This window comes from Mesoplodon mirus (assembly GCF_964341445.2).
Source record: "Mesoplodon mirus genome assembly, chromosome: 9".
Taxonomy (NCBI): domain Eukaryota; kingdom Metazoa; phylum Chordata; class Mammalia; order Artiodactyla; family Ziphiidae; genus Mesoplodon; species Mesoplodon mirus.
The window spans coordinates 17,210,399-17,236,863 of NC_138985.1; the positions used below are offsets into that span (position 1 = coordinate 17,210,399).

Below are 26,465 nucleotides of genomic sequence, written 5' to 3' on the forward strand. Positions count from 1 at the left end.
TCATCGTTAGAGCGGCCCGTCAGCAGGAGCAGTGGCTGGAGTCACAGTTTGACTTTCACCCACACAAAAGGAGGAGGATGTTCTAGTTCCCCTTCGTATGGGAGGCGGATGAGGACAGACGAGACGTGAAATGTCAGCTGTGATGAAGTACCAGATTCTGCAGGAGCGCCTCGTACCGTAAAGCGTGGTTCTCCACTGGTTAATTCCAGTAGAAAAAAATCTAGATGCAGCCTATCCAGTCACCACTGAAGCAGGATCCGAGGTGAGCGTCAGCCCACAGCACTACTGCGTCTTCAGGAACCAAATCAGACCCACTGAGTTCCTAGGTGGGTCCGGGTGACACAAACATGCTTTATCTGTCATGTGCAGGTGACAGAAAGTGGCTCACACTCTTTCAAACCCTGTGCATCTTTAGATAGTGACGTCGTTAGAAACCTGAAAGTTTCCATCTTTTGTAGGTATCTTTTTTTAAAGTGACTTAAAGATAATGGGAAATTACTCAAAAATAAGCTGACAACTGGATGGAATTCTGTTCAACTGAAAAGTATTTATCGTGGGATCACTAAGAATTAATTCTTAAAAATAAAGGTAGTTTTGCCAGTGCAAAATGTGGCCCCTTTCTTCACTAATTTCCTTAAGATTAAAATCAAAGCAAATCATGGTTTTATTTAGCTTAGAGGTCAATTAGTGAGAGGAGAGTTTAAGAGCTGATTTACTCCCTTCTCGGAAAGATCTGTGTCACTTCTGATGCTCAGGCACATCTAGCGGTTAAGTCATCAGCTCTGTGATGATTCGGTGAGACACACTCTGTGTCCACATCTGGAAAATGAGAAGTCAGGTGGCTGGAGAGTCCCCCCTGGCTCCAACATGCTATCAACTTATAATACAGGTGTCAGGGCCCAAGCATGGCAACTGCTGACAGCGCGAGAGTCTTCCTTTCATTCTGTCATCTCTGAAATAGGATGATAACTTTAGAGTTGTGAAGGGCTTTGTTCTCTGCCCAGCACATCTAGCTTCTTCAGTTCCAGATGTCTTTGTCTCTCCTGCCCTTTCCAGTTATTCCAACCTACCCGTGTGGGACTTCACAGGGTCTCTAATTGAGTTAACTTTCTTTCCTAAACATAATGGTACCTTGGGGGTGATGCCCCTTCTGGTGGTGTCTCTGAGGTGCAAATAAATACATACTAGGTCATGATGTGTACCTAGTAACTCTTCCTCCATCCCCATAGCCCCCAGTGTCATGCATCCTCAGGTGGTCACTGCTGCTGGTCGTTTCTGTCCCATTGACTGTAAAACCAATAAGCAATGCCCAAATAGACATTGCAAGTCTAGTTGCTGATCTAGAAGATCTTAGGACAAGATCATAGCAATGAACTAGTCTACTAATTGCATAATAATCTGTCATTGTGCTCTGACAGACTGTTGGAAAAAACTCTAGACTTGGAGTCAAAGAGGATGTGGGTGAGTCTTGGTTCAGCCACCTCCCTCTTGCATGACTGTAGGCCACCATCAGAACCTGTGTTGTCTGCAAGATGCTTGTAATCATTCCTTCCTGTCTTCTTCACAGGGATTTCATACCTAATATATGACAGTATACCCCAAACTACCATTTAAATGATAAATTCCTAAAGAAATAAGATTTTTCTCAGAAATTAAACTTTTTTAGTATTAGTAAAAATACATTTTGACTTTTTTTTATTAATTCAACAAATATTTAGTGACCACCTGCTCTATGCTAGGTACTGTGCTAGGAACTGGAGAATTAAGAAGGAACAAAAATACAGATATGACCCCTGCCATCAGGGGAGTTTTAAACGCCTGGGGGAGAGAGAGTTATCACAAGAAGCTATATTCTTACCAATTAGTGATCTTGGCCGTGGAAATGGGAGGAAAGAGGAGTGTTGAGAGGTCCATGGAGCTGAGAGCCTCTAGTTACGGGATGTGGCTTAGAGAGGTCCAGGATGCCTTGCCTAAGAAGGGACCCTGGAAACAAGATCTCAACAATAAACAGGGGTAAACCAAGTGCTGAGGGTAGGGAAGCAGGTTCAAATACCTCATGGTGAGAGGGAGCCTGGATGGTCTGAGGGACTAAAAGAAGGTCTCTGACACTAAAGTAGAGAAAGCAAAGCAGGTGAGAGTCCAGAGCAAGGCACGTCTAGAAAGATGGTTGGGAAACAGACAGGTTCTATACTGGATTTTCACTTTGTTCTTTCCAGCACCAGGAAGTTGATTATAGAGTTTTAAGTATAGGAGCAACGTGATAGGATTTAGGCTCTGAAAATATTACTGTGACTACATTGTGTGTAACCGAACCAAGTGAGAGGAGATTAGCAGCAGTGACTTAATGGTAGTTTGGACTCAGATGCATTATTGGAGGTGAGAATTGAGGAATATTTAGGAATAACCACAGGACTTGAAATCAAGTTGAATTGCAGTGGTGTAAGTTGAGATGTATTTAATATTATACTTATTCTTTGAATCAACAGTTGGAATCATGTCCCAGGGTAAATGGTGATATTTTCCTCATCAAGACATTCTGACAGATGAATTACACTTTTTTCCCCACTTGATGTAATGACTATTTTCCTCCAACGCTTCTTTTTTTCAGTTTTATTGAGGTATAATTGACAAATGAAATTATATATCATGGTGATTTAATATTGTGAAAAGGTTTCTTGCATCTAGTTAATTAACACATCCATAGTTGTTAACACTGTACTGTGTAATGAAATTTGCTAAGAGAACTTAAATATTCTCACCACCACCCCCCAAATGACACTTGTCTGAACATTGACCCTATGACCAAGCACTGACGCTATTGACCGCTGTCTGCCTTTGATCCCTTTTGTATTTTCCAGTTAATACTAAGACTATTTCATTTTTTATGTATCAGTGAGAAAACTTAGCATGTTTACTTGAAATATGTAGCAGAATGACAAAGCTAATGCCTATAACTGCTGTGCCTTTGAAGTTTATCCCAGTCTTACTCATAATGTTAATTGGAGAATTCCCCCATGAACCAAAGGCAGTCCACATGCTGTGCATTTTGAAAGGGCAAATCTGTGAAAGAATTGTACTTCATTAAGGAAATCTCGTTCAGCGCTGATATTAATAAAAATAGTCTCCACTTTAAAGCAGGGTGGCAAATACATGGCCCACAGGCTCACATGCCACCCCTCCGTGCTCCCCTTTCCATGTCTGGGATGCTAATTGATAAAGGTTTGATTTCCTACCGAGGCTGTTGAGAATCCTCCTCAACCCAACTCTGTAGGCAGCCAGTTGATCAGAGCTGGCATGAGAGTTGGAACTCATTTGTCATCCCCATTTTAATGCTATGTAAATCCTCTGTTCCCCCCAAAATAATTAGTCTAAGGGCATATTTATTTAGGTTTTCCTCCCAGCACAGATAAGGTTTTCCGGTTTTCGTCAACGAGATCTGCTGTTCCTTGTCTTAGCTCACCTGAACTCACAGGCCGTTGTGGATGTTTCCAGTCAACTGACGGTCCTGCCTCAAGCACTGGCATCTCTTATTCTCTGCCGCAGAAATTTCTGTGGCACCACAGATGCTTCCTCAGCCTTAAGCAGGAACAACCCACAAAAGTGGGAAAGTTAACACTGGGAAAGCAATACTCAGTGAAAAGCAATCCCTTTCCCCAGTGGGAGCGGAGAGTCAGAACCTGAAGGCCCTGACCTCGCCATTCCACAGGAGGAAAGTTCTGATGTGTGCTCCCCGTGGCTTCTCAGAAGATCCACGTGGGAAGTCCCAGGGGCTCACAGTGATTATCCGCTCATTAGTATTTCACTTCCCTGATTCACTTTCCTCCTTCTTCATTTCTGCTTCCTACGGTCACCCGAGTCCTCACGCCAGGGTCTGCATTTGGAAAAACCCGAACTAAAATGGCATCTTTTGCCTTCGTGTTATGTAAAACATTGATTCACAAACTGCAGTCAATGAAGTCCCTCTGTGCAAAGCCCACAGGAGACCCTGGGGGATAAGAATGGCGTGGGAGGGGGAGAGAAAGAAACCAACTCAACTGCACCATGAATTCCCACCACAAAGCAAACAAAAATTTTATCTGTTTTGTGATTGAAAAATACATTCCAAGGGCAATCCTATTTGTACTCTCCACCTGCAGTGCTTAAGTGATGCTATCAGGTACACCAGCACCTTAAATGAAGATCAAGCCTTAGCTGGTTAAGTTAGTTGAAATAGGAGACAAACATCGGTTCTGCCTATATTTCAGACCTTAGTTTATAAATAGCAATATATAAATAGATAATATATAATGTTGTATTTGTCTATATAACATATAGACAAATAGAAATAAAATTGTTCTTTATAAGAAGTTCTATGTAGGATGACATCAGGCCAAGGAATCTTCTGTCTGCTTTCTCAAATTACTCAGTAAAGTGCCACAGATACATAGAAAAGAAAATGTCAGGGATTCACAGATTCTAGCATTTATAAGACTACTCAGGTACTGCTTAGTTGTGCTTAAACCTCTTCCCTGATGAATAGTCACTCATTTCCCAACTACTCTCTTTCAACCAGTTCTGAAGTCTCAAATCCCAGAGCACAGCATAGCAGAAAGTAGAGAGGCAAGGGTGATGAACACTTGCCTCTTGGAGCAGCGGTGCAATTACATTAAGCACCAAAGACGGAGACAGAACTATACGAAGCCTTTGGGGTAGTATATAGAGACCATCTCAAAACTTTTTACAACACAAATGTTTCTCGTCAAACCAAGCAAACGAAATTAGGAACTTGTGTCAGAGAGAAGGCTCCCCACGGTCCAGCAAAGCTAAGTGACACCCTTGCCAGTGGAAGTCTGGCTACAAGCTGTGCACGTGTGTTCACTGTTGTATGAAATCCAAAATGGGCATTATTTCACACAATTGAGTGAGCAGCAGTGGAGGCCATGAGCCTGAATCTGGAAAAAATTTTCCCTTTAAAAAACTGTAAAGCCCAGCATGGAACGTACAAAAAAAGCTAAGCATGTAAGAAGGGGATAATTATAATTAGCCTTGAAGGTCAGGAGGAGGATCATGACACTGAAATAGATTTACTGCAGACAACAGAAGAAACTGAGAAAACATGCTTGGAATCCTCAGATGTTAGAAGATGTAACATTCGAGAAAACAGAAACAGACAGAGGAGGCTGAAATGCAAAAATCAAGCAAAGTGATGCTTGACGAAGTAAAAAGGCCATAATAAACACATCTGGGGGCTTGAAGTTACCTCAGAAAATTAAGATGTTCATTAGAATCAGTAACAGGTAGAACTGATACTGCAAGAAATTAATGGTGTAGAGACCCACTTGAAGAGTTTCACAGTTACAGAGCAGCAGGTCTCCAGCTTTATTCCATCTCAACAGCAATCACATGCACAACACTCTTCTACCAGTATTAATGTTCTTGATACAGAGTCTCAAACATGAGGCCAAGCAAGGTGCAGAGGAGGGCAGGTCCGAGTAACCAGAGGAGGAGGAAAGGAAGTGAAGTGTGAACCAGGAGCTTCGATTATAGCCCCTTGGAAGAGAGAGAGAGGCATAGCATACTTTTGATAAATATTGTTGGACAAATAGGGAAAAGGAAATTAAAGAGAAACTTAAAAAAAGGAAAAGTCAAGATCAGATCTACAAATAATAGAATATTCTTTGAGCAGAACTTCTCAAATGTGATGTGGATCACCTGGGGGGTGGGGGTGGGGGTGGGTCTCATTAAATTACAGATTTGATTCAGTTGGTCTGGAGTCTGAGGTTCTGGATTCCTATCAAGTTCCCAAGCGAAGCTGATGCTGCAGGTCCTCACACCCCGTCTTGAGTAGAAAGACTTCAGAGAAAACCTGAAGCAGGTGCAGTCACTATATTCCAGGAAATACTTCACTAAAACAAATTCACACTCAGGCACATTATAGAAATTTATAAGGCGTTTAAAAGGATAAAGAAAATAGTTCACAATTATTCAGGGAAGAAAAAGGTTCTTGCAAATCAACAAAAATTGAGTGGATCCAGGCTTGTCCTCTGACATTACAAACTGTCAGAGGACAATAGAAGAATCCCACAGTCTTTGAAAGAAAGAAGTTGCGACCTAAGAATTTATTAATGAAACTAGAATTCATATGCAAGTGCTTAGAAAAGCTACCATGTTTTTAGGTTTTCTATTGCTGCTATAATAAATTACTACAACTTTCATGGCTTAAAATGACACAGACTTACTATCTTCCAGCACTGTGGGTTAGAAACCCAACATGGGTCTCACTGGCTAAAATCAACATGTCAGCACAGCAGCATTCTTTTCCGGAGCCTCTAGAGGTGAATCCATTTCTTTGCCTTTTCCAGTTTCTGGAACTAGCCACAACTTGTGGCCTTTTTCCTCCATTTTCAAAGCCAGCAATGGCAAGTTGCTATCTCTGTCTATCTGCAGCCAGGAAAGTTTCTCCACTTTTAAGAATTTGTGTGTTTGGGGGGCTTCCCTGGTGGCACAGTGGTTGAGAGTGCGCCTACCGATGCAGGGGACACGGGTTCGTGCCCCAGTCCGGGAAGATCCCACATGCCGCGGAGCGGCTGGGCCCGTGAGCCATGGCCGCTGAGCCTGCGCGTCCGGAGCCTGTGCTCCGCAACGGGAGAGGCCACAACAGTGAGAGGCCCACGTACCGCAAAAAAAAAAAAAAAAAAAAAATTATGTGGTTGGATTGGGCCCACCTGGATGATCTCAAATGCTATCCTTATCTCAAGATCCTTAGCGTCAAACACATCTGCAAAATCCCTCTAGCCATGTGAGGTAATATACGTACTGGTTTTGAAGATTAGACACCTCTTTAGGAGGCCACTATTCTACCTACAATATCAAACATATGCTGTTTCTGAAAATTTTGAGTACATATACTAACAGAGAACGAAAGTTCAAAACCCCAAAATGGGGAAATAATAGTATAAAAGGAATTGTGGGAGGAGGAATCAAGATGGCGGAAGAGAAGGACATGAAACTAACCTCCTCCCACAAATACATCAAAAATACATCTACATGTGGAACAGTTCTCACAGAATATCTTACTGAACGCTGGCAAAAGGAAATGGTGAGCATTAAAACCAGGTTAGTTAGTTAATCTTGAGTAATTATTGTATAAATAGTTACAGGAAAATGCAAAGTTAGAAACAATTCATTTTAAAAATTGTGATATAATCATTGTAAACTGGGGATACAGTTGTTAGTGGATCACAGAGACTGTTGAGTGAGATTAAAGTGGGCTACCTTACTCCTCTAACCAGGATAGAAGGAACTTAATGGAAAATCCTAATGGGATGAAAATAAGCAAAGCAAAGAAAAGCAAAACAAGCTATACTCCATATAGCAAAAGGGAGATTAAAAGGACTTAAAGGGCATTTTAAACGACCTTAAAACGAAGCTTAAAACAGAAAAAATAAATAAAAAAGTTAAAAACCAACAACTAAGAGAAGAGAATAAATGCATCTGTTGTGACAATAAATTGTTGAATACCTTTCTGAAAAGACAGACTTCTATTTTGTAGAAAAAGAATTTAAAATGCATCAAAGCCATTAAATGGAAGAGTGTACCATTTTATTTATTTATTTATTTTAAATTTTATTTTATTTTTTTATACAGCAGGTTCTTATTAGTTATCCATTTTATACATATTAGTGTGTACATGGCAATCCCAATCTCCCAGTTCATCACACTACGACCACCCCCCAGCCACTTCCCACCCTTGGTATCCATATGTTTGTTCTCTACATCTGTGTCTCTATTTCTGCCCTGCAAACCAGTTCATCTGTACCATTTTTCTGGGTTCCACATATATGCATTAATATACGATATTTGTTTTTCTCTTTCTGACTTACTTCACTTTGTATGACAGTCTCTAGATGCATCCACGTCTCTACAAATGACCCAATTTCATTCCTTTTTATGGCTGAGTAATATTCCATTGTATATATGTACCACATCTTCTTTATCCATTCATCTGTCAATGGGCATTTAGGTTGCTCCCATGTCCTGGCTATTCGTAAATAGTGCTGCAATGAACATTGGGGTGCACGTGTCTTTTTGAATTATGGTTTTCTCTGGGTATATGCCCAGTAGTGGGATTGCTGGTTCATATGGTAATTCTATTTTTAGTTGTTTATGGAACCTCCATATTACTCTCTGTAGTGGCCGTATCAATTTACATTCCCACCAACAGTGCAAGAGGGTTCCCTTTTCTCCACACCCTCTCCAGTATTTGTTGTTTGTAGATTTTCTGATGATGCCCATTCTAACTGGTATGAGGTGATACCTCCTTGTAGTTTTGATTTTCATTTCTCTAATAATTGGTGATGTTGAGCAGCTTTTCATGTGCTTCTTGGCCATCTGTATGTCTTCTTTGAAGAAGTGCCTATTTAGGTCTTCTGCCTGTTTTTTGATTGGGTTGTTTGTTTGGATTCTTTGTTTTTTTTAATATTGAGCTGCATGAGCTATTTATATATTTTGGAGATTAATCCTTTGTCCATTGATTCATTACCAAATATTTTCTGCCATTCTGAGGGCTGTCTTTTTGTCTTGTTTATGGTTCACTTTGCTGTGCAAAAGCTTTTAAGTTTCATTAGGTCCCATTTGTTTATTTTGGGTTTTACTTCCATTATCTAGGAGGTGGATCAAAAAAGATCTTGCTGTGATTTATGTCAAAGAGTGTTCTTCCTGTGTTTTCCTCTAAGAGTTTTATAATGTCCAGTCTTACATTTAGGTCTCGAATCCATTTTGAGTTTATTTTTGTGTATGGTGTTAGGGAGTGTTCTAATTTCATTCTTTTACATGTAGCTGTCTAGTTTTCCCAGCACTACCTATTTAAGAGACTGTCTTTTCTCCATTGTGTATCCTTGCCTCCTTTGTCATAGATTAGTTGACCGTAGGTGCATGGGTTTATCTCTGGGCTTTCTATCTTGTTCTATTGATCTATATTTCTGTTTTTGTGCCAGTACCATACTGTCCTGATTGCTGTAGCTTTGTAGTATAGTCTGAAGTCAGGGAGTCTGTTTTCTCCAGCTCTGTTTTTTTCCTTCAAGACTGCTTTGACTATTCAGGGTCTTTTGTGTCTCCATACAAATTTTAAGATCTTTTTGTTCTAGTTCTGTAAAAAAAAAAAAAAAATGCCATTGGTAATTTATTAGGGATTGCATTGAATCTGTAGATTGCATTGGGTAGTATAGTCATTTTTAGAATATTGATTCTTCCAATCCAAGAACATGGTATATCTCTCCATCTGTTTGTATCATCTTCAATTTCTTTCATCAGTGTCTTATAGTTTTCTGCATACAGGTTTTTTGTCTCCCTAGGTAGGTTTATTCCTAGGTATTTTATTCTTTTTGTTGCAGTGGTAAATGGGAATGTTTCCTTAGTTTCTCCTTCAGATTTTTCATCATTGGTGTATACGAGTGGAAGAGATTTCTGTGCATCAGTTTTGTATCCTGCAACTTTACCAAATTCATTGATTAGCTCTAGCAGTTTTCTGGTGGCATCTTTAGGATTCTCTATGTATAGTATCATGTCATCTGTAAACAGTGACAGTTATACTTTTTCTTTTCCAATTTGTATTCCTTTTATGTCTTTTTCTTCTCTGATTGCCGTGGCTAGGACTTCCAAAACTATGTTGAATAATAGTGGCAAGAGTGGACATCCTTGTCTTGTTCCTGATCTTAGAGGAAATGCTTTCAGTTTTTCCCCATTGAGAATGATGTTTGCTGTGGGTTTGTCATATATGGCCTTTATTATGTTGAGGTAGGATCTCTCTATGCCAACTTTCTGGTGAGCTTTTATCATAAATGAGTGTTGAATTTTCTCAAAAGCTTTTTCTGCATCTATTGAGATGATCATATGGTTTTTCTCCTTCAATTTGTTAATATGGTGTATCACATTGATTGATTTGCATATATTGAAGAATCCTTGCATTCCTGGGATAAATCCCACTTGATCATGGTGTATGATCCTTTTAATGTGTTGTTGGATTCTGTTTGCTAGTATTTTGTTGAGGATTGTTGGATCTATGTTCATCATTGATATTGGTCTGTAATTTTCTTTTTTTGTAGTATCTTTGTCTGGTTTTGGTATCAGTGCGATGGTGGACTCATAGAATGAATTAGGGAGTGTTCCTTCCTCTGCAATTTGTGGAAGAGTTTGAGAAGGATGGGTGTTAGCTCTTCTCTAAATGTTTGATAGAATTTACCTGTGAAGCCATCTGGTGCTGGACTTTTGTTTGTTGGAAGATTTTTAATCACAGTTTCAATTTCATTACTTGTGATTGGTCTGTTCACATTTTCTATTTCTTCCTGGTTCAGTCTTGGCAGGTTGTACATTTCTAAGAATTTGTCCATTTCTTCCAGGTTGTCCATTTTATTGGCATAGAGTTGCTTGTAGTAGTCTCTTAGGATGCTTTGTATTTCTGTGGTGTCTGTTGTAACTTCTCCTTTTTCCTTTCTAATTCTATTGATTTGAGTCCTCTCCCACTTTTTCTTGATGAGTCTGGCTAATGGTTTATCAATTTCGTTTACCTTCTCAAAGAACAGCTTTTAGTTTTATTGATCTTTGCTACTGTTTTCTTTGTTTTTTGTTTCATTTATTTCTGCTCTGATCATTACGATCTCCTTCCTTCTACCTTTGGGTTTTGTTTGTTCTTCTTTCTCTAGTTCCTTTAGGTGTACGGTTAGATTGTTATTCGAGATTTTTCTTGTTCCTTGAGGTGGGATTGTATCGCCGTAAACTTCCCACTAAGCACTGCGTGTGCTGCATACCATAGGTTTTGGATTGTCATGTTTTCATTGTTATTCGTATCTAAGTATTACTTGATTTCCACTTTGATTTCTTCAGTGATCTCTTGGTTATTTAGTAATGTATTGTTTAGCCTCCATGTGTTTGTATTTTTTACAGCTCTTTTCCTGTAATTGATATCTAGTCTCATAGCATTGTGGTCGGAAAAGATACTTGATACAATTTCAATTTTCTTAAATTTACCCAACCTTGATTTGTGACCCAAGATATGATCTATACTGGAGAATGTTCCATGCACACTTGAGGAGAAAGTGTAATCTGCTGTTTTTGGATGGAATGTCCTGTAAATATCAATTAAATCTATCTGGTCTATTGTGTCATTTAAAGCTTGTGTTTCCTTATTAATTTTCTGTTTGGATGATCTCTCCATTGGTGTAAGTGAGATGTTAAAGTCCCCCACTATTATTATGTTACTGTCGATTTCCTCTTTTATAGCTGTTAGCAGTTGCCTTATGTATTGAGGTGCTCCTATGTTGGGTGCATATATATTTATAATTGTTATATCTTCTTCTTGGATTGATCCCTTGATCATTATGTAGTGTCCTTCCTTGTCTCTTGTAACATTCTTTATTTTAAAGTCTATTTTATCTGATATGAGTATTCCCCCTCAGCTTTCTTTTGATTTCCATTTTCATGGAATATCTTTTTCCATCCCCTCAATTTCAGTCTTTATTTGTCCCTAGGTCTGAAGTGGGTCTCTTGTAGACCGCATATATACGGGTCTTGTTTTTGTATCCATTAAGCGAGCCTGTGTCTTTTGGCTGGAGTATTTAATCCATTCACATTTAAGGTAATTATCAATATGTATGTTCCTATTACCATTTTCTTAATTGGTATGGATTTGTTTTTGTAGGTCCTTTTCTTCTCTTGTGTTTCCCACTTAGAGAAGTTCCTTTAGCATTTATCGTAGAACTGGTTTGGTGGTGCTGAATTCTCTTAGCTTTTGCTTGTCTGTAAAGCTTTTGATTTCTCTGTTGATTCTGAATGAGATCCTTGCTGGGTAGAGTAATCTTGGTTGTAGTTTCTTCCCTTTCATCACTTTAAGTATATCATGCCACTACCTTCTGGCTTGTAGAGTTTCTGCTCAGAAATCAGCTGTTAACCTTATGGGAGTTCCCTTGTATGTATTTGTCATTTTTCCCTTGTTGCTTTCAATAATTTTTCTTTGTCTTTAATTTTTGTCAGTTTGATTACTATGTGTCTTGACATGTTTCTCCTTGGGATTATCCTGCCTGGGACTCCCTGTGCTTCCTGGACTTGGGTGGCTATTTCCTTTCCCATGTTAGGAAAGTTTTTGACTATAATCTCTTCAACTATTTTCTTGGGTCTTTTCTCTCTCTCTTCTCTTTCTGGGACCCCTATAATGCAAGTATTGTTACGTTTAATGTTGTCCCAGAGGTCTCTTAGACTGTCTTCATTTCTTTTCATTCTTTTTTCTTTATTCTGTTCTTCGGCAGTGAATTCCACCATTCTCTCTTCCAGGTTCTTCTGCCTCAGTTATTCTGCCATTGATTCCTTCTAGTGTAGTTTTCATTTCATGTATTGTATTGTTCATCTCTGTTTGTTCGTTCTTTAATTCTTCTGGGTCTTTGGTAAACATTTCTTGCATCTTCTCGATCTTTGCCTCCATTCTTTTTCCAAGGTCCTGGATCATCTTCACTATCATTATTCTGAATTCTTTTTCTGGAAGGTTGCCTATCTCCCTTCATTTAGTTGTTTTTCTGGGGTTTTATCTTGTTCCTTCATCTGGTACATAGCCCTCTGCTTTTTCATCTAGTCTATCTTTCTGTGAATGTGGTTTTTGTTCCACAGGCTGCAGGATTGTAGTTCTTCTTGCTTCTGCTGTCTGCCCTCTCCAATATACCATTTTAAATTGGTAAAATGTAAAGTGCATTTTTATTTAGTTCCCCCTGCAATAATCCATATTATTGCCTTTACTTTGTTACAGATAAGGAATCTGAGCCTTAGATCAGGGAATGGCCACCCGGGTGTGAGCCTCAGAGCAAATCCAGAGTCTCACTCAGAGCCTGGGAGTTAATCCTAGTGTACACGCCCTCCCAAGTATGTGTGAGATGACGTAACTAGTGGCATTTGGAGCTGGGACTAGAGCCCAAGTCAGTTTTATCCCGTATTCTGTGTGCATGACCTCTCCACTATACTGTCTCAGAAATTTTTTTTCTGTTTGCATCTTTGTCTCATCCCTCTGAACCAAACATTTTGACACAGGTTATTTTGTTCTCTCCTCCAGTTTCCCTGCACACCCAGAGCCCCTACAAACCCCCCTGATTTTGCCACTTTCACCCACTGTGAGTAAATTCTACTCAGTCCCATCCCTGCCCCATGGTGTAGACCCTGGAGGTTTCCTGCATAGACCTGCGCCAGCCTCTTGATAAGGACTTGGATGCTGTTTCTCTCTTAATTAAGGTTAATTGCTCCCCTTTGCACTCTATGTCCCATCTCTCTTCTCATCGTGAAATAATTCCACCAATTATCCCCTTTTCTCCTGAATCTTCAGACTCTGTTCAGGTACCTTCTCATCTGAATGTATGCTTCTCCTAAAAGAAATCTTCCCTTCTCATGGGCAGCTTTATTACCTCGTAGCCACTTCTCAGTTTCACTTTCTCACTTTCCATTCATTCAGACCCCCTGAAATCTGATTTCTGTCTCTGTCCTGACAATCAGCTGCTTACACTGTGGCCACCTGTGACACTCATGTTTCACAAACCACTTAAAGCCTTGTTTTATGAATATTTCTGTTGACTACTTCTTGAAACCTTCTGTTTACTTGGCTCCCAGACATTCATTCATTCTACATACCCTGAGGAGTTCTCTTCTCATGCTACGCAAATTTGGTAGATCGTTTTAAGTTTTACCTGACATATCTCTAATCACGAAACTCCTACTGAGCACCAGAAAAGAGAGCAAACTACTACATGTCTTCACCTGAACCCAAATTAACTTTGATTCAAACTTCAAAATGTATTTCAGCTACATACGAACCCAAACTCCCAAAGGCACCTCAAACTCATTTTGCCCATTACCCAACTTTCTAGACTCCAAAGAAACCTCTTTCCTGTATTTCATACTTTAGCTAATGACACCATCATCCATATAGTTTCCCAAGTTAGAAGTGTTCATGGATTTCATCTTCTCCTTTATACCATGGCTCCACCCCCAGCAAATCACCATGCCTCATCAGTCTGCTTAGTATCTTGTGACTCTCTTTCATGCTACCCTCCTCACTCTTCACTTCTATTATTAATTCATCAGATATGTCTATTGAAGTATTTACTGTGTGTCAAGCATTGTGCTAAGTACTGGGAATACATTGTGAACAAAATAGATATGATTTCTCCCCTAATGGAATTAATACTTTAGTTGGGGAGATGGGCATTAAACTAATAATCTCACAAATACAATTACATAAATATGATTTCACAAATATATTTATAAATAGTGATGTGTGCCATATAAAGTAAAAATAGAGGATGCAATGAAAAATTATAGTGGAGAACTTCGATTTAAAATGAAAGGTCAGGGACATTTTCCCTGAGGAAGTAGTGTTTAAGCTGACACATAAAGAAGGAGTCAGAGATAGTTTGGTGAAGAGTTAAAAAGAGGAGGTGAGTAGTTATACAGCAGAAACTAACACAACATTGTAAAGCAATCATACTCCAATAAAGATGTTAAAAAAAATAAAATGATTGAATTAAAAAAAAGGGTAGGTAAACAGAGGAGCTTGTGCAAAGGCCCTGTGGTTAGAAAAGCCTGGTTTATTCAAGGAAGTTCAGTGAGTGAAGGGGAATAACCCATGAGGTATCTGGGGAGTAAGTAGGGACAAACTTATATAAAGCCTTGGAGGTTTTGTGTTTTATCACAAATGTGTGGGAATCCATTGAAGGATTTTAAGCGTGATCAGATTCTGTGGCATCCGCAAATTTGCTCTTGCTTCGGTTGAAGTAAGAGATGATGGTGAGTGTGGATTATGATGGTGTCTGTGGAGATGGAGAGAAGTGGATTTGCAATAGATTTTGGAGGTAGAATAGACAGAATTTGGTGATAAGGAAGTGAGGCAGAGAGAGAGAGGTTAAGAATGACTTTCAGGTTCCTGTTTTTAAAACTTGGAAAGGCAAGTGAAATTTTTCAACATAGGGAACACAGGAGAAGAGATGTGGGAGGGAAGACCAAAGCTTCCATTTTTTGCTCTGTTGAATCTGTGGTGCTTGTGAGACACACATGACTCAATAAATATTTATTTAATGTTGATGTAATTTAATGATTAAATTCAAGATGTTTAATTTCAAATTACTTAAAGATGTTTCTAGATTGGTTTCTCAAAAAAAGAAAAAAAAAACAATGCTATGCTTTCGTTATTGTAAAAAAAAATTACTCTCAGAATTGGGCTTTTCTATTTGCAGGACTGATATCCTTCCACATTTCCTTTGCTAACTGTTTATAGCACACCGTAAGCACAGAGCGGTTTCTCTCTTCACTGCCCTTGGTCTTGTTCAGAACATGAAGAAAAAGCCCTTTGTAGTTGCTAATATGTTCAACAAGCCTCACCTCACTCTGAGTTTTAGCCTCCCTGACACAATTCTTCCTCTTCCAGTCTGTTCCTTTATTCCCATTCAAGGGTATCTACCTGGCCTGCTTTATTTTGAACATATCCTTTATGTAACTGAGTTTATCAGAAGACAACATGTGCAGGCTTATCTTTTCTAGACACTCATTGGGATGACTTGAAATGGTCAGATTGCTCTCTCCATAAAGAACAAAGCCTTGGGGGGAGACAGCCATTTGAAAACAACTTTATAGTGGTTATAAGAAAAACACTTTTATTTAAAAGATGCAGAAAGGACCACCTTTAAAACATTGCAGAGAAAGCTCAGCTCTCCACATAAAAAGAGATTCTGTAAGGCCAAAGATGGCAACTAATTTGAAATTTTCTTTGCAAATTGAGTATTTTGCTTGGCTGAAACATGGTGATGTGAGGTTAGGGTACCACCAGCAGTATCTTAATGGGAAGGCCGTTTCTTAGCCTAGGTCAGTTTCAGTAAGAAAAATTGCCCTTTTACTGATTCGAAATAGCTTAAACAAATTATCTAAAGGAACTATAGGGTTTAACTCATTTAATGAATTTTAATAAGAAATACGTGATCAGTCAAAAACCGTGAAAAAAGTGAATAACACTGAACTAGTTTTAATGAAATTAGCTCATTACCTTGCTGGCTTACATTTACCAAAGGCTGAATTTCTGATGGAAAATTTGCCAGGCTGTGGAGAAATGGGAGGATCTTTAAATTAAAGATTAACTTTATTAGTGGTATTTTTCTCCCTTAAATTAGCCCTAACTGGAGATTTTTAAAACCTGGGGCTTTTCCCCTCTTTGGGAAACTTTAAAAAACAGAGTTCCTCTATTCGAAGAGTTTCTCACTGTCCCTGAAATATTTTCAGGATGTAATAGGAAGATGAATCCCCTTTACTGCTTACAATCCTTTATAAGAAAGGATAACTTAAGAGGTGAAAGTGTCTGTGCGAGTGTCCACATGAGTTTCCTGTCCCCCAGCAGGATGCCATAGGGACTGTGAAAAAAATTCTCTTTACTTTCTCTCTTTATTTTCCCTCACATTTATGTGATATGTGCATACTTTTGTTCTCCCTTTCTTTTTCCTCCTTTTTTTATTGCTTTATTTTTTATTTTTTAAATTGTGATAAAATATACACAACATAAAATTTGCCATATTAACCATATGTAAGTGAACAGTTCAGTAGTGTTAAGTATATTCACATTGTCGTGTCTTGTTTTTCAAGCAAAATAGAACAAAGCTTTTAATAACCCAGGTCATGGACATCTTCACTGAAACAGGTTCCTACTCTTTTTCTGTTGCTTAAAGAAAAAGAGAAATAGAAAGTGTTTCCTCTGCATCTCTGTCATGTGTAGTAACTGTAGAATTTTCTATAAAACACATGAAACTAATGATAGTTTTCAAAGTCAGAGTCATGTGTTGTAGCAAGTACTTCAGTTGAAGAAGAAACCATTTCACATTCTGCAAATGGTAGTTCATTCAGTATATCAAACGGAATGTAGAGGCATATTGAAAGATTTTGTCCTGTTTGGGGAAATTACTAGAAATCCCAAAAAGTTGCCCTGACGTTATTCCAAATTGAAGATATCATGCAGGGATTCTCTGTTAAGTTGTTCTTTATTGTATTTTGATCCCTTATTCGAAGTGGGGTGGTTTTAAGAAAGTTTGTCATCTTGTGATGTGCCCTGTGAATAATGATTTAAAAAAACAAACAAACAAAAAAAAAGACTCTTACCAAACAACTCACAAAAGCAAATGCAACTCACAAATGGCTCTCCCTTCAGAGCTGCGGTGACTATATTGATGTACTTTCATTTTGGGTATCGTGTCAGGAGAAGTAGGTTCTGAAAAAAGCCACTTTTGTGGAACTTTCCCCTTGGGATAAGGCAGTGTTGCTAGCCAGTCATCACACAATTTGAAAACGGTCCTTTGTGATACTGACATTGTCCCCACAGAGTTTGCATCACATGAGGTGAGACCTCAGTCAAAGCATTGTTATTAATGAACAGGTGACCAACACAATCCAATGATATGCATAGAATGTTCTCAGGTTTCTCCCAAAGCAAGATTCCTAGCAAGAAAACATTGGAGGGGGTGCAAGAATAGGAAATACCAAATATTTTTTGGTGTTTACTTAACTGAATGGATATTACCTACAGTAGACATTACTATTGTGTTTTTATTTTTAACTGGTTACCCAGGTCATATATAAAGTGTTCCCTACACAGGGTGTTCAGATTTAGCAAAAATAAAAATACAGACTTCCCAGTTAAACTGAATTGCAGATAAACAAATAATTGTTAATATAAGTATGTCCTATACAAGGTATGTCGCATGCAGTCAGTATACAGGACATACTACGAAATCATTCATTGCTTATCTGAAATTCAAATTTAACTGAGCATATTATATTTTATCTGGTAACCATATTCCTGTAATTTATTAAAAATTGTATTTAGTTGACATATAGAATTTAATTTAAACTTCAATATGAAGTTGGTGTTGGCTTCTCTGCTCTTCCATTTTCAAGCACCAGAATTTCTTCTCTAAGCTATTTGCACTGTTTCTGTTTCTCTGCCCATCTCCTTGTGCTTTTACATGAGGAATTAAAAATATATTTTAGTTTTATTTCTTGTTCTAAAGAAGACAGATTTTAGAGATCTAATTCAGTTTTGTTCTTCATATTAAATGCATCAAAATTTCCTTATTGGCTGCATCTAACTTTTCCCATTTTTTTCTCTTCCCTTTTAAAAATGTCCCTACTCATGTTTCAGTTAGCTTAAAACTGTATCTTGAGGTCTTTCACCTTTGTTGTCTCAGAGTTACGGTTAAATAAATGTTTGCATTTGTACACGCACACACACACACACACACACAAGCACACTTCAATAAATGAGCAGTATGGAAAACAGAGGTCAAATCATTATAAAGAAATTTTAATTCCATCAGAGAAATGTAATGTTCTGCTTTCTATAGAAGTAGGCGAAATAAAGGCCAGAAATAAACTAAAATATAAAGGAAGCTTTATTAGCATTTTAAAGAAAAAGCTCTTATTTATGAACTTGGCTTTGTAAAAAGGACTATCAGCTCTGAAAGGCTTCAAAAAAAGTTACCTATATCCCTATTCTTATACCTCTGTGAAGGTAGGTGGTGAGACACCCAAAAGTAATAGTCTCAACACACCAAGCCTGTCTTCTGTGATCTGTGTCAAACCAGAATGATTTCAGAAAAAGAAAAATTACAGAAATAAGGATTTAAATGCTTTTATTTTGTTTTAGGTGCTTTTTTATGTTAATTGGAATAGACTAGATTTCTTAGAGGGGTAAACCCTACCAAAGGTTGCCATACATTTATAATATATAATAATTTGACCCACACTATTATAATGTTTATGTAGCTCTTCCAATGAAGTTGACCAGAAAACTGGAGATTAATCATATAGAAAACTTGACCTTATCGATTAATTGAGACAAATTGGGCATACCCAAAATAGATGTTTTCTATTCATCTTCATTTAAATGTTTATAGCATGATTGATAATTTGCCAAAGAAACTCTGTCACGTAAGTTATTTATTTTTAAGGAAATCTATTCTGATACTATTTCTACTACCTAAAATTACTTACTCTGAAGCAAGCAGCTTCTTTTAGACAATGACTCAGAAAGGGCAACTATTGCTTCAGAGACCAAAGCCTCTTAGGCACAGCTCATCATTAGACATATTTCAGAAACTGCCGTAATGGGCGCAGTGAAGGAGTCCTGGGTCGTGCCAGTGGTCTGAGGTCAGACTGAATAAAACAGCCTCAAAAGAAGGGGAAGCCAAAGTGCCTGTGATGATAGGTGGTCAAATTAAACGGTCCTCTCTTCTTGTCGGATCTTGACTAATGTCCCTTTTATGCCATTTTAGTTCTGACACCATAACTACTGAGAGGTCTGATGATTATACATTTTCCATAGGAGGAATAATCATCTTTTAAGATAATGCCCCATGTGGAGATGAGAGCTCCATAAAAAGGAACCGTTTTCAATACATCTGTAAGTCTAAGAAACTCCCAGCACCTAACAAATGTAAGGCAGCAAATATTCAAAATCCGCTCTGGCACTGCAAGAAGAAGAAAGTGGAGGAACACAGAGAAAGTAGAGGAAATAATTGAATGTTTTGACATTGTGAGAATGTGTAAATGACATCTTTTCTCAAAAGAACTGTGCCGGCAATTCCATAAAACAGCAAATACATTTTATCCTTCAGTGAAAATAATCGTTAATTGGCCAATAGGTCACAGTGCTTTTCACTTTTCTAATTAGTGGTCAAATTGTTTTCATTGGCATTTTACAAAATGAGTCAGAGATAAATGTATTTATTTATCTGTAGTTTTACTCTCAGCTGTTACCAAAAAGGATGTGATTAAATCCTTGTCATTAAATTATAATCAAACCACACACTGAACAGAATTTTTTTAATAGTTGGAAAGAGATACAAGAACATACATACAGAGTGTGTGAGAAAGTGAGCTAATTCTACCCATCTCCTTAGTAAGATAGTTGTTATACTTAAGCATTAAATTTAGCTCTGTGTTTCGAGGAAAGCTGAGGAACATGATGGATTTACATACTTTCACTCTTTTCATAAAATGCAGCATCAGCTCTTCACAACGTGGCACTGAGGTGCAGTTAGTATTTACACCATAACTGAGTGGGATTGCTTTAACATCTAGATAATTGTGTCTAGATTCTTCAGATATTTCCTATAAATGGGAATAGTTGAAAACCATAATCCATTTTGTACCAGTCCCAGTTTTTTAAAGGTTGTAAAAATTATGTGGCCTATTTTCAACATTCCATTTTTTATTAGGCATTTTATCAGACACCACCTAACATTAACACGAGTGAAGTCGTTGAAAGAGGGACAAGGTGATGTGAAAAGAAAGTAAATTTGTTTTGTATGCTAGATCATGCTTTGGCTTGCTAGGGTCAGCATATGATAAAATAATAACAATAAAGGGAAAAAAAGAAAAAGGAATTAATCTATACTTTTAATTATCTTAAAGGTCGTTCGGATCACAACAGAGTCAGTCCCATTGTCGCACCATTTGTGATAATTGAAAGAGCTCAATAAGCTGAAAAAAGCCTGGCTTTGATGATACAGTAGTCAGTCAATTAACAAACATTTTGAGCTGCCTTTTCATGAAAAACATTGGGCTAACACTAGGGTAGAGGGATAATAAAATAGATATCTGCTCTAGAGAAGATCTCAGTGGGAGAAAAGGCCCATAAGCAATTATCATAGAATCTAATTCATAATATATGTATATACATTATTTTTAAATTTAGGACTAATGAAGGCTCGTTGATTGATTTTTAACCACACAAAGCAGGTACATAAAGCAGAATTATTTCTTATACTAAGCAAAGGTATTAACCTTTAAATATCTAAATTTCTCTCTGTATTCTTTCTCCCTCTCCGTCTCCCTCTCCCGCTAAGGCTGTGCTACACAAATCCCTAAGGATGACTCAGTCTTAGCTCTTGTAAAGTGACTGATCATTTGCCACACAGTTATTCACTGTCACTGGGCTTCAGAATCTTCAGGCCAAATAAGGAAATATTCCTAGAATCATTAATATAATTCCAATAAAATTATTTGGGGCCCCTTGAAAAAAACTATGCAGCCAGGCAGAATTTGTTGTTGTTGTTTGCTATTAATCGATTGAAAATAACTTGCAGTTATCTAAATATCATGCCACCCGTAAGTGGTAGTGGGATATATTTTCAAAGTTCAAATATTGTTTTCTTTATTACAGGTTTCTTTTCTCCATGGAAAACTCCAAAGCCTGTAAGTTGAAATTATTCTACTTCTTTATTGCTAGTTATTATTACAGTTCCATTAAGTAAGATTTGAATTGGGTGACCTCAAAATCTCTTCCTCCTCTGAGATTTGTGATGTCAGAAGAGCAAATCCTCTGTGTAAGAATAACTTGTCTTACTTTCCTATAAAGACAATTCTGTTTTTTAATAGTTTTACAAAATGAGCATCAACACTATTCAGTATGGTGTACTGAAAATACTTTAGAAAACTTTGTTTTACCCCCTGTCAGAAATACTATCGTTTTTATCACATTGAATTTTTAAAAACAGTACAAATTATAAGCCCAGAGGTCTTGACCTGCAAATTAAGTCTGGTCCACAAGAAATTTACCTGTATATGTATTTGTGTATTTATATTTACTTTTTAATGTATACAGAGCTAAATGTGTGTGTGTGTGTGTGTGAAAAAAAAATTTTTTTTCCTACCAAACCTAACACACACTCCAAGTGGTTCTTCTGAATCTTCAGAAACCGGTGAACTCTGCCATCACCTAATCTCTCTGGGCCTAGTTTCTTTATGAATTGTCCTGAAATTTTGATGCTAAGGTACCAGGAGGCTGGTATTTTAATAATCTTTTTGTGAGGCAAGTTTAGCCAAGTTGCCTTCCCAGCTAGAGATGATCTTTACTTGCCATTAGATTGAAGCCAGTAATTATCCAAGTCCCAAGACCTGGGGCTGGTTTTCTGGGATCCCATTCTATGGTGTGTTAGAACAGTCGACCCTAACTGGAATGGCTAAAACTCATGACTGGAAGAGAGCTTAGCAAAGTGATTCAAGTAACAACAAAAACAAAACAAAACAAAAATCTCAGGGGATCGCATCTTCCACCCACTTTTCACTCCTCTCACAGTAAGCAGCTCAGACAACAGTGGCCCCTGGTTTGGCCAGTGAGTAGGGAATTCTTGGGTTAATTGCTTCCCTTTTTTCTTCTACTGAGGGAGTATTTAACTGCTTGATTTTCTCATTTTAGAAATGGAGATATAATTTTGCATACTTTTCAAGTGCAGTAACTGCCTTAATTAAATAACATGGCTTTAAAATTATTTGAAGACGTGAAAATAAAATATTATTGAGCCCTGGAATATGCCTGAGCTCCAGGTTCCTCTCAAAGACAGATGAGGAAACCGGAGCTGGTGATGAGGGGCTGAGCTGTCAGAACATTCCAACCAAGCATGTCCTCATTTAGCATTCAGCTCATCTGGTCCACAGAGAATATCAGATGGGAAAACTGGTCTCACTTGGGCCTAGTTAAACCACTTAGTGATGCGTGTGATTTTGAAAAGAGGTATTTAAAAATATTTAAAATGAAATTTGTTTTATCTTGACCAAAATCTAAATAATTCCTTCCTTTCGCCATCAGACTTAAATCTGTGCTCTGTGGTTACACACATCTTTATCTAATTTAACAAGGAATCTTGCAACCTCATCCTCGTGCTACAATTATGCAATCTAGTGATTTCCTTATATGCACCGCATTTACACAAATGATGCCATTTGGCATAATGACAGCATTTGCTGTCATTACGGTCATTACATCCGTACTCAATAATTCCAAAAAAGGTTTTATGAACTTAATTTACAATTAATCCTGAACCCATACATCCCTACAAAAGCCAAGGCTTGGAGTTCCAGGTCCTAGGCTAAGTGAAGATAGAGGACTGTCAATTTAACATCCTCCGTGTATCTACCAGAAACTCTTCAGACTAGGGACTGTGATGACAGGCAGTGTGGTATAATGGTTTAGGGTGCAGGTTCTGAAGGCTTACTGCCTACAGTCAAACTGTGCTTCTTCTCCTTACTAGCTATCGTACCTTCCACTAGCTACTTAAGCTTTCAGTGTTTCAAGTTCATCTATAAAATGTGGATAATAATAATACTCCTCTCATATGGTCACTATGAAGAGTCTGTGGCTTAGTCCATGTAACGTGCTTAAAGCAGAGCCCCTACATGCTCAAAAATATAAACTATTGTCATCCTAGAAAGCAGACCCTCCATGCATAAACCCTTAATAAATTAGTCACCCTATGAAATGAAGATAGTTTGCGAAACTATTCACTTCAACAAATATATATATAAACACATACCCACTGTATTTGGATTTATACACTCTCTCCTCTGCAAGGGGATTGATGACATCCTTAGGATAAGGAAATGTTATCTTGAGTGAGGTCCCTCCTTCTCCCAGTCCTCTGTCACTTCCTGACACTCTTCCGTCCTACTGATCCACATCTTAAACGAACCCACATCAATATAGTCACTTCTGCTTAACAAGTAATACATTAATTATAGTGGGTTCTCAGTCTCTCCACCTGGAAGGAATCCAAGTTCATTCTTCAAGTACTGAATCAAGCCAAAAGCCTTCATCTCCCAGCCCTGCCCTAAAATCCTGAGGAGGTGTGTTTAGACTACCCCAGCTTCTACAGGAAGCAAACAATTCCTAGAGTTTTCATGGGGAGGACACCTTGCCTTGTTCACAAGCCCTTTGCTCCCAGTGTGCATCCTAGAATCAGAAGGTGGCGTTAAAAAACATTAACCACAGCATGATCAGGTTTTTCTGTTTTACTCTTTGATATCCCGTTGTGGACTGTATGTCCACCCTGTCCACTGATACTTCAGCGACTGTCCTTTCATACAGTTAGACATTCACTCATTCGTCAAGGCCAACAGAGATACAAGGCTTCTGCCATATAAAGAAAATGATTTTGTTTTCATGTTTCTTACTCTAGTTAGGTGTTTATAAATATTAGCCTAGGTAAGGACACCACTGGGACTGGACAAGATTCAATCAGAAGCCTTGTTGACAGGCAAACGCCGGCGGGAAACACAGTTCTCTAGAGGTCAAGGCCAGGAAGACTCTAGGTGGCGTAAGGGGATGGGATCAGAATCTAGGTGGTTCACGAAGATTGAGAGGAACAAGTGAGCACAAGGTGTCCCGGCGAGAAAGCAAAAGTGCAAAGACCAAGCTATCTAAGAAAGTAGGGAGAAGTCAACAGAGGGCACCTTTCAAAAGATGTTGTCAGATCAGCACACCAGTCCCAGAAAGCAGAGGGTGCCCTCTGATCCCAGGGCAGGGAGTTTGCTCCATGGTCTTCTGTGTCGGAAGAACAAATAACTCAATTAGGGGGCGGGGCTGTGAAGGAGTACGAGTCTGCCTTTTCAGTATTTCACGGGCGCTGTGATTTTCTGCTCTATAGTCTTACAAATCCCTGACAGAGTGACTTGAGGGTTTATGCATGTCACAGCAAGACATTGTGAATGCTTTACTAAGCATGAACTGGAATCAGTGAATTTCTCCACCTCTGCTATAGAAATTGTGGAATTTGTCAATCTGCCACAGAAACTTTCCCAAACAGTGCCCAAAGCATTATTTATTTTGTAGTTTTAAGAATGTTTTTTAGAATATTAATATTTCACCTGAACCATGTTTGCTCCAATGACTGCACGTGGACAGTGCATATACCAGCAAGACTTATGGAGGAATCAGATAACCCTCCGTGGAAGATGGGAGAAAGAAATAGACATTTGCTGAAGCCCTATGATGACAAGCAGGATACTACAGCAATTCAGACCATATTTCTAATTTATTTACTTTTTAGAATTTAGTATCTTATGTTTGGAAACAGAAGGGAGAAAGTCATAGCCAGAATGCACCCACAAGGTGCCTGAAGTCAGTGAAAGTGAAAAATAAAAAAATATGCCTTTAGCCACAATGTGGGTCTTCCTGTCATAGCAAAGGCACAGAGAATGGATGACCAAAGGAACCCACCATGGCTTCGTAGGCAAATTTTGCTTTCAAATGAATTATGAAACGCATATTTAAAAATTTTTACTAAAGGGGAGCAAAAGGGTCACTGAGCAGAAAATTAGCCAGAACTCTAAACAAATTTACCAGTTATTCCCCTCAATGTATTATTATGCAAATAACACTCCCATTATAGTTATAGATTGGTTTCTGACCCTGGGTCTGCCACTGACAGCTGCTGGACCTCTCTATGTTCCTAGAGATTATGTTTAATATTAGGGGTTTTCCATCTTTGTTAGCTATAGAACCTTTGTTCAAACGGAAGTTTGGTCAGTAGCCCATATGGAAAACAAATTAAAATGAAGCCAGTTGTCTTAGTTTCTTCCAACAGCTATAATAAAATACCATAGACTGGTGGCTTATATAAAACAGAAATTTATTTCTCATAGTTCTGGAGTCTGGAAGTCCAAGATCAAGGTACCAGAAGATTCAGTTTCTGGCAAGAGCCCACTTCCTAAATGGCCATCTTTTTGCTGTCACCTCACCTGGCAGAAGGGACCACAGAGCTCTCTGGGGTGCCCTTTATAAGGGCACTAATTCCATTCACGAGAGCTGTCGCCTCATGACCTAATTATCTCCCCAAAGCTCCGCGTCCTAGTAATATTACCTTGGGTGTTAGATTGTCAACATAGGAATTTTGAGGGACCTCAAACATTCAGACTGTAGCACCAGTCTTATTGAGAGAAGGGTCAATGACCCATTTCTTTCCCAGTTTGCTGACATACCTGACTCCTGCCACAGTCCCAAGTACATAAGTGGGTCCCAGGGACCTTTGTGGTACACAAGGACACAGTACATAGTACCTCAAATCCTCTCTACCTTTAAAACATTATCACTGATAGGTGACAGCTGGCTTTGGAGCCCTGACCAAAATATAGCCATCATGGAAACAAAAGCAGGACAGTGCAGTAGGGGCCAAAAAGTTATAATCCTGTCAAGCTCAAAATAGTGTGTATCAAAACTGGTTTTAAAGAAAGAACAAGTGACCATATGTTACTGATGATTTCATTCAGTCACTAAATTTACATTTTCTGAGCACTTGCTATATGGTGGTAATACAACAGTGAGAGAGACTGCATCCCCTGCAGTCTCCGTCCCCAACATAATCTATTTGCGGAGACAAAGGTAGACTTGCAATTACGGTTGAGTGTGAGGGGCAGGTGCTGTGGGAGCACCCAGAAGGGACAAGTAACCAGATCAGGAATGGTCAGCAAAGGCCTTCTGGAGTAGGTGTCTCATCTGAATCTAGTAGCCAGGTATAATGAGGATGGGAGCTAGAAGAGTGGAAAATGGGTAAACTTTGCAGGCAGAAAGAGAAAGAAAGTATGCAAGGGTTCAGAGGCTGGAGAGAACCTGATGGGTTCCAGGGAATGAGAGGAGAGACCATCAGTGG

At 38.5% G+C, this 26,465-nt stretch overlaps 1 protein-coding gene across 2 annotated transcripts in view; it reads left to right on the plus strand.

Annotated features, from left to right (window-relative positions):
• MAGI2 (membrane associated guanylate kinase, WW and PDZ domain containing 2) overlaps positions 1–26,465 on the plus strand; it is a gene marked incomplete at its 3' end in the record, with an annotated part of 1,305,599 nt that overhangs the window by 1,114,013 nt on the left and 165,121 nt on the right. For both annotated transcript variants that reach the window (XM_082632410.1, XM_082632411.1), the window contains exon 11: positions 21,206–21,237. In XM_082632410.1, coding sequence (XP_082488536.1) covers positions 21,206–21,237 — 32 coding nt within the window. The remainder of the gene's footprint in view (positions 1–21,205; positions 21,238–26,465) is intronic.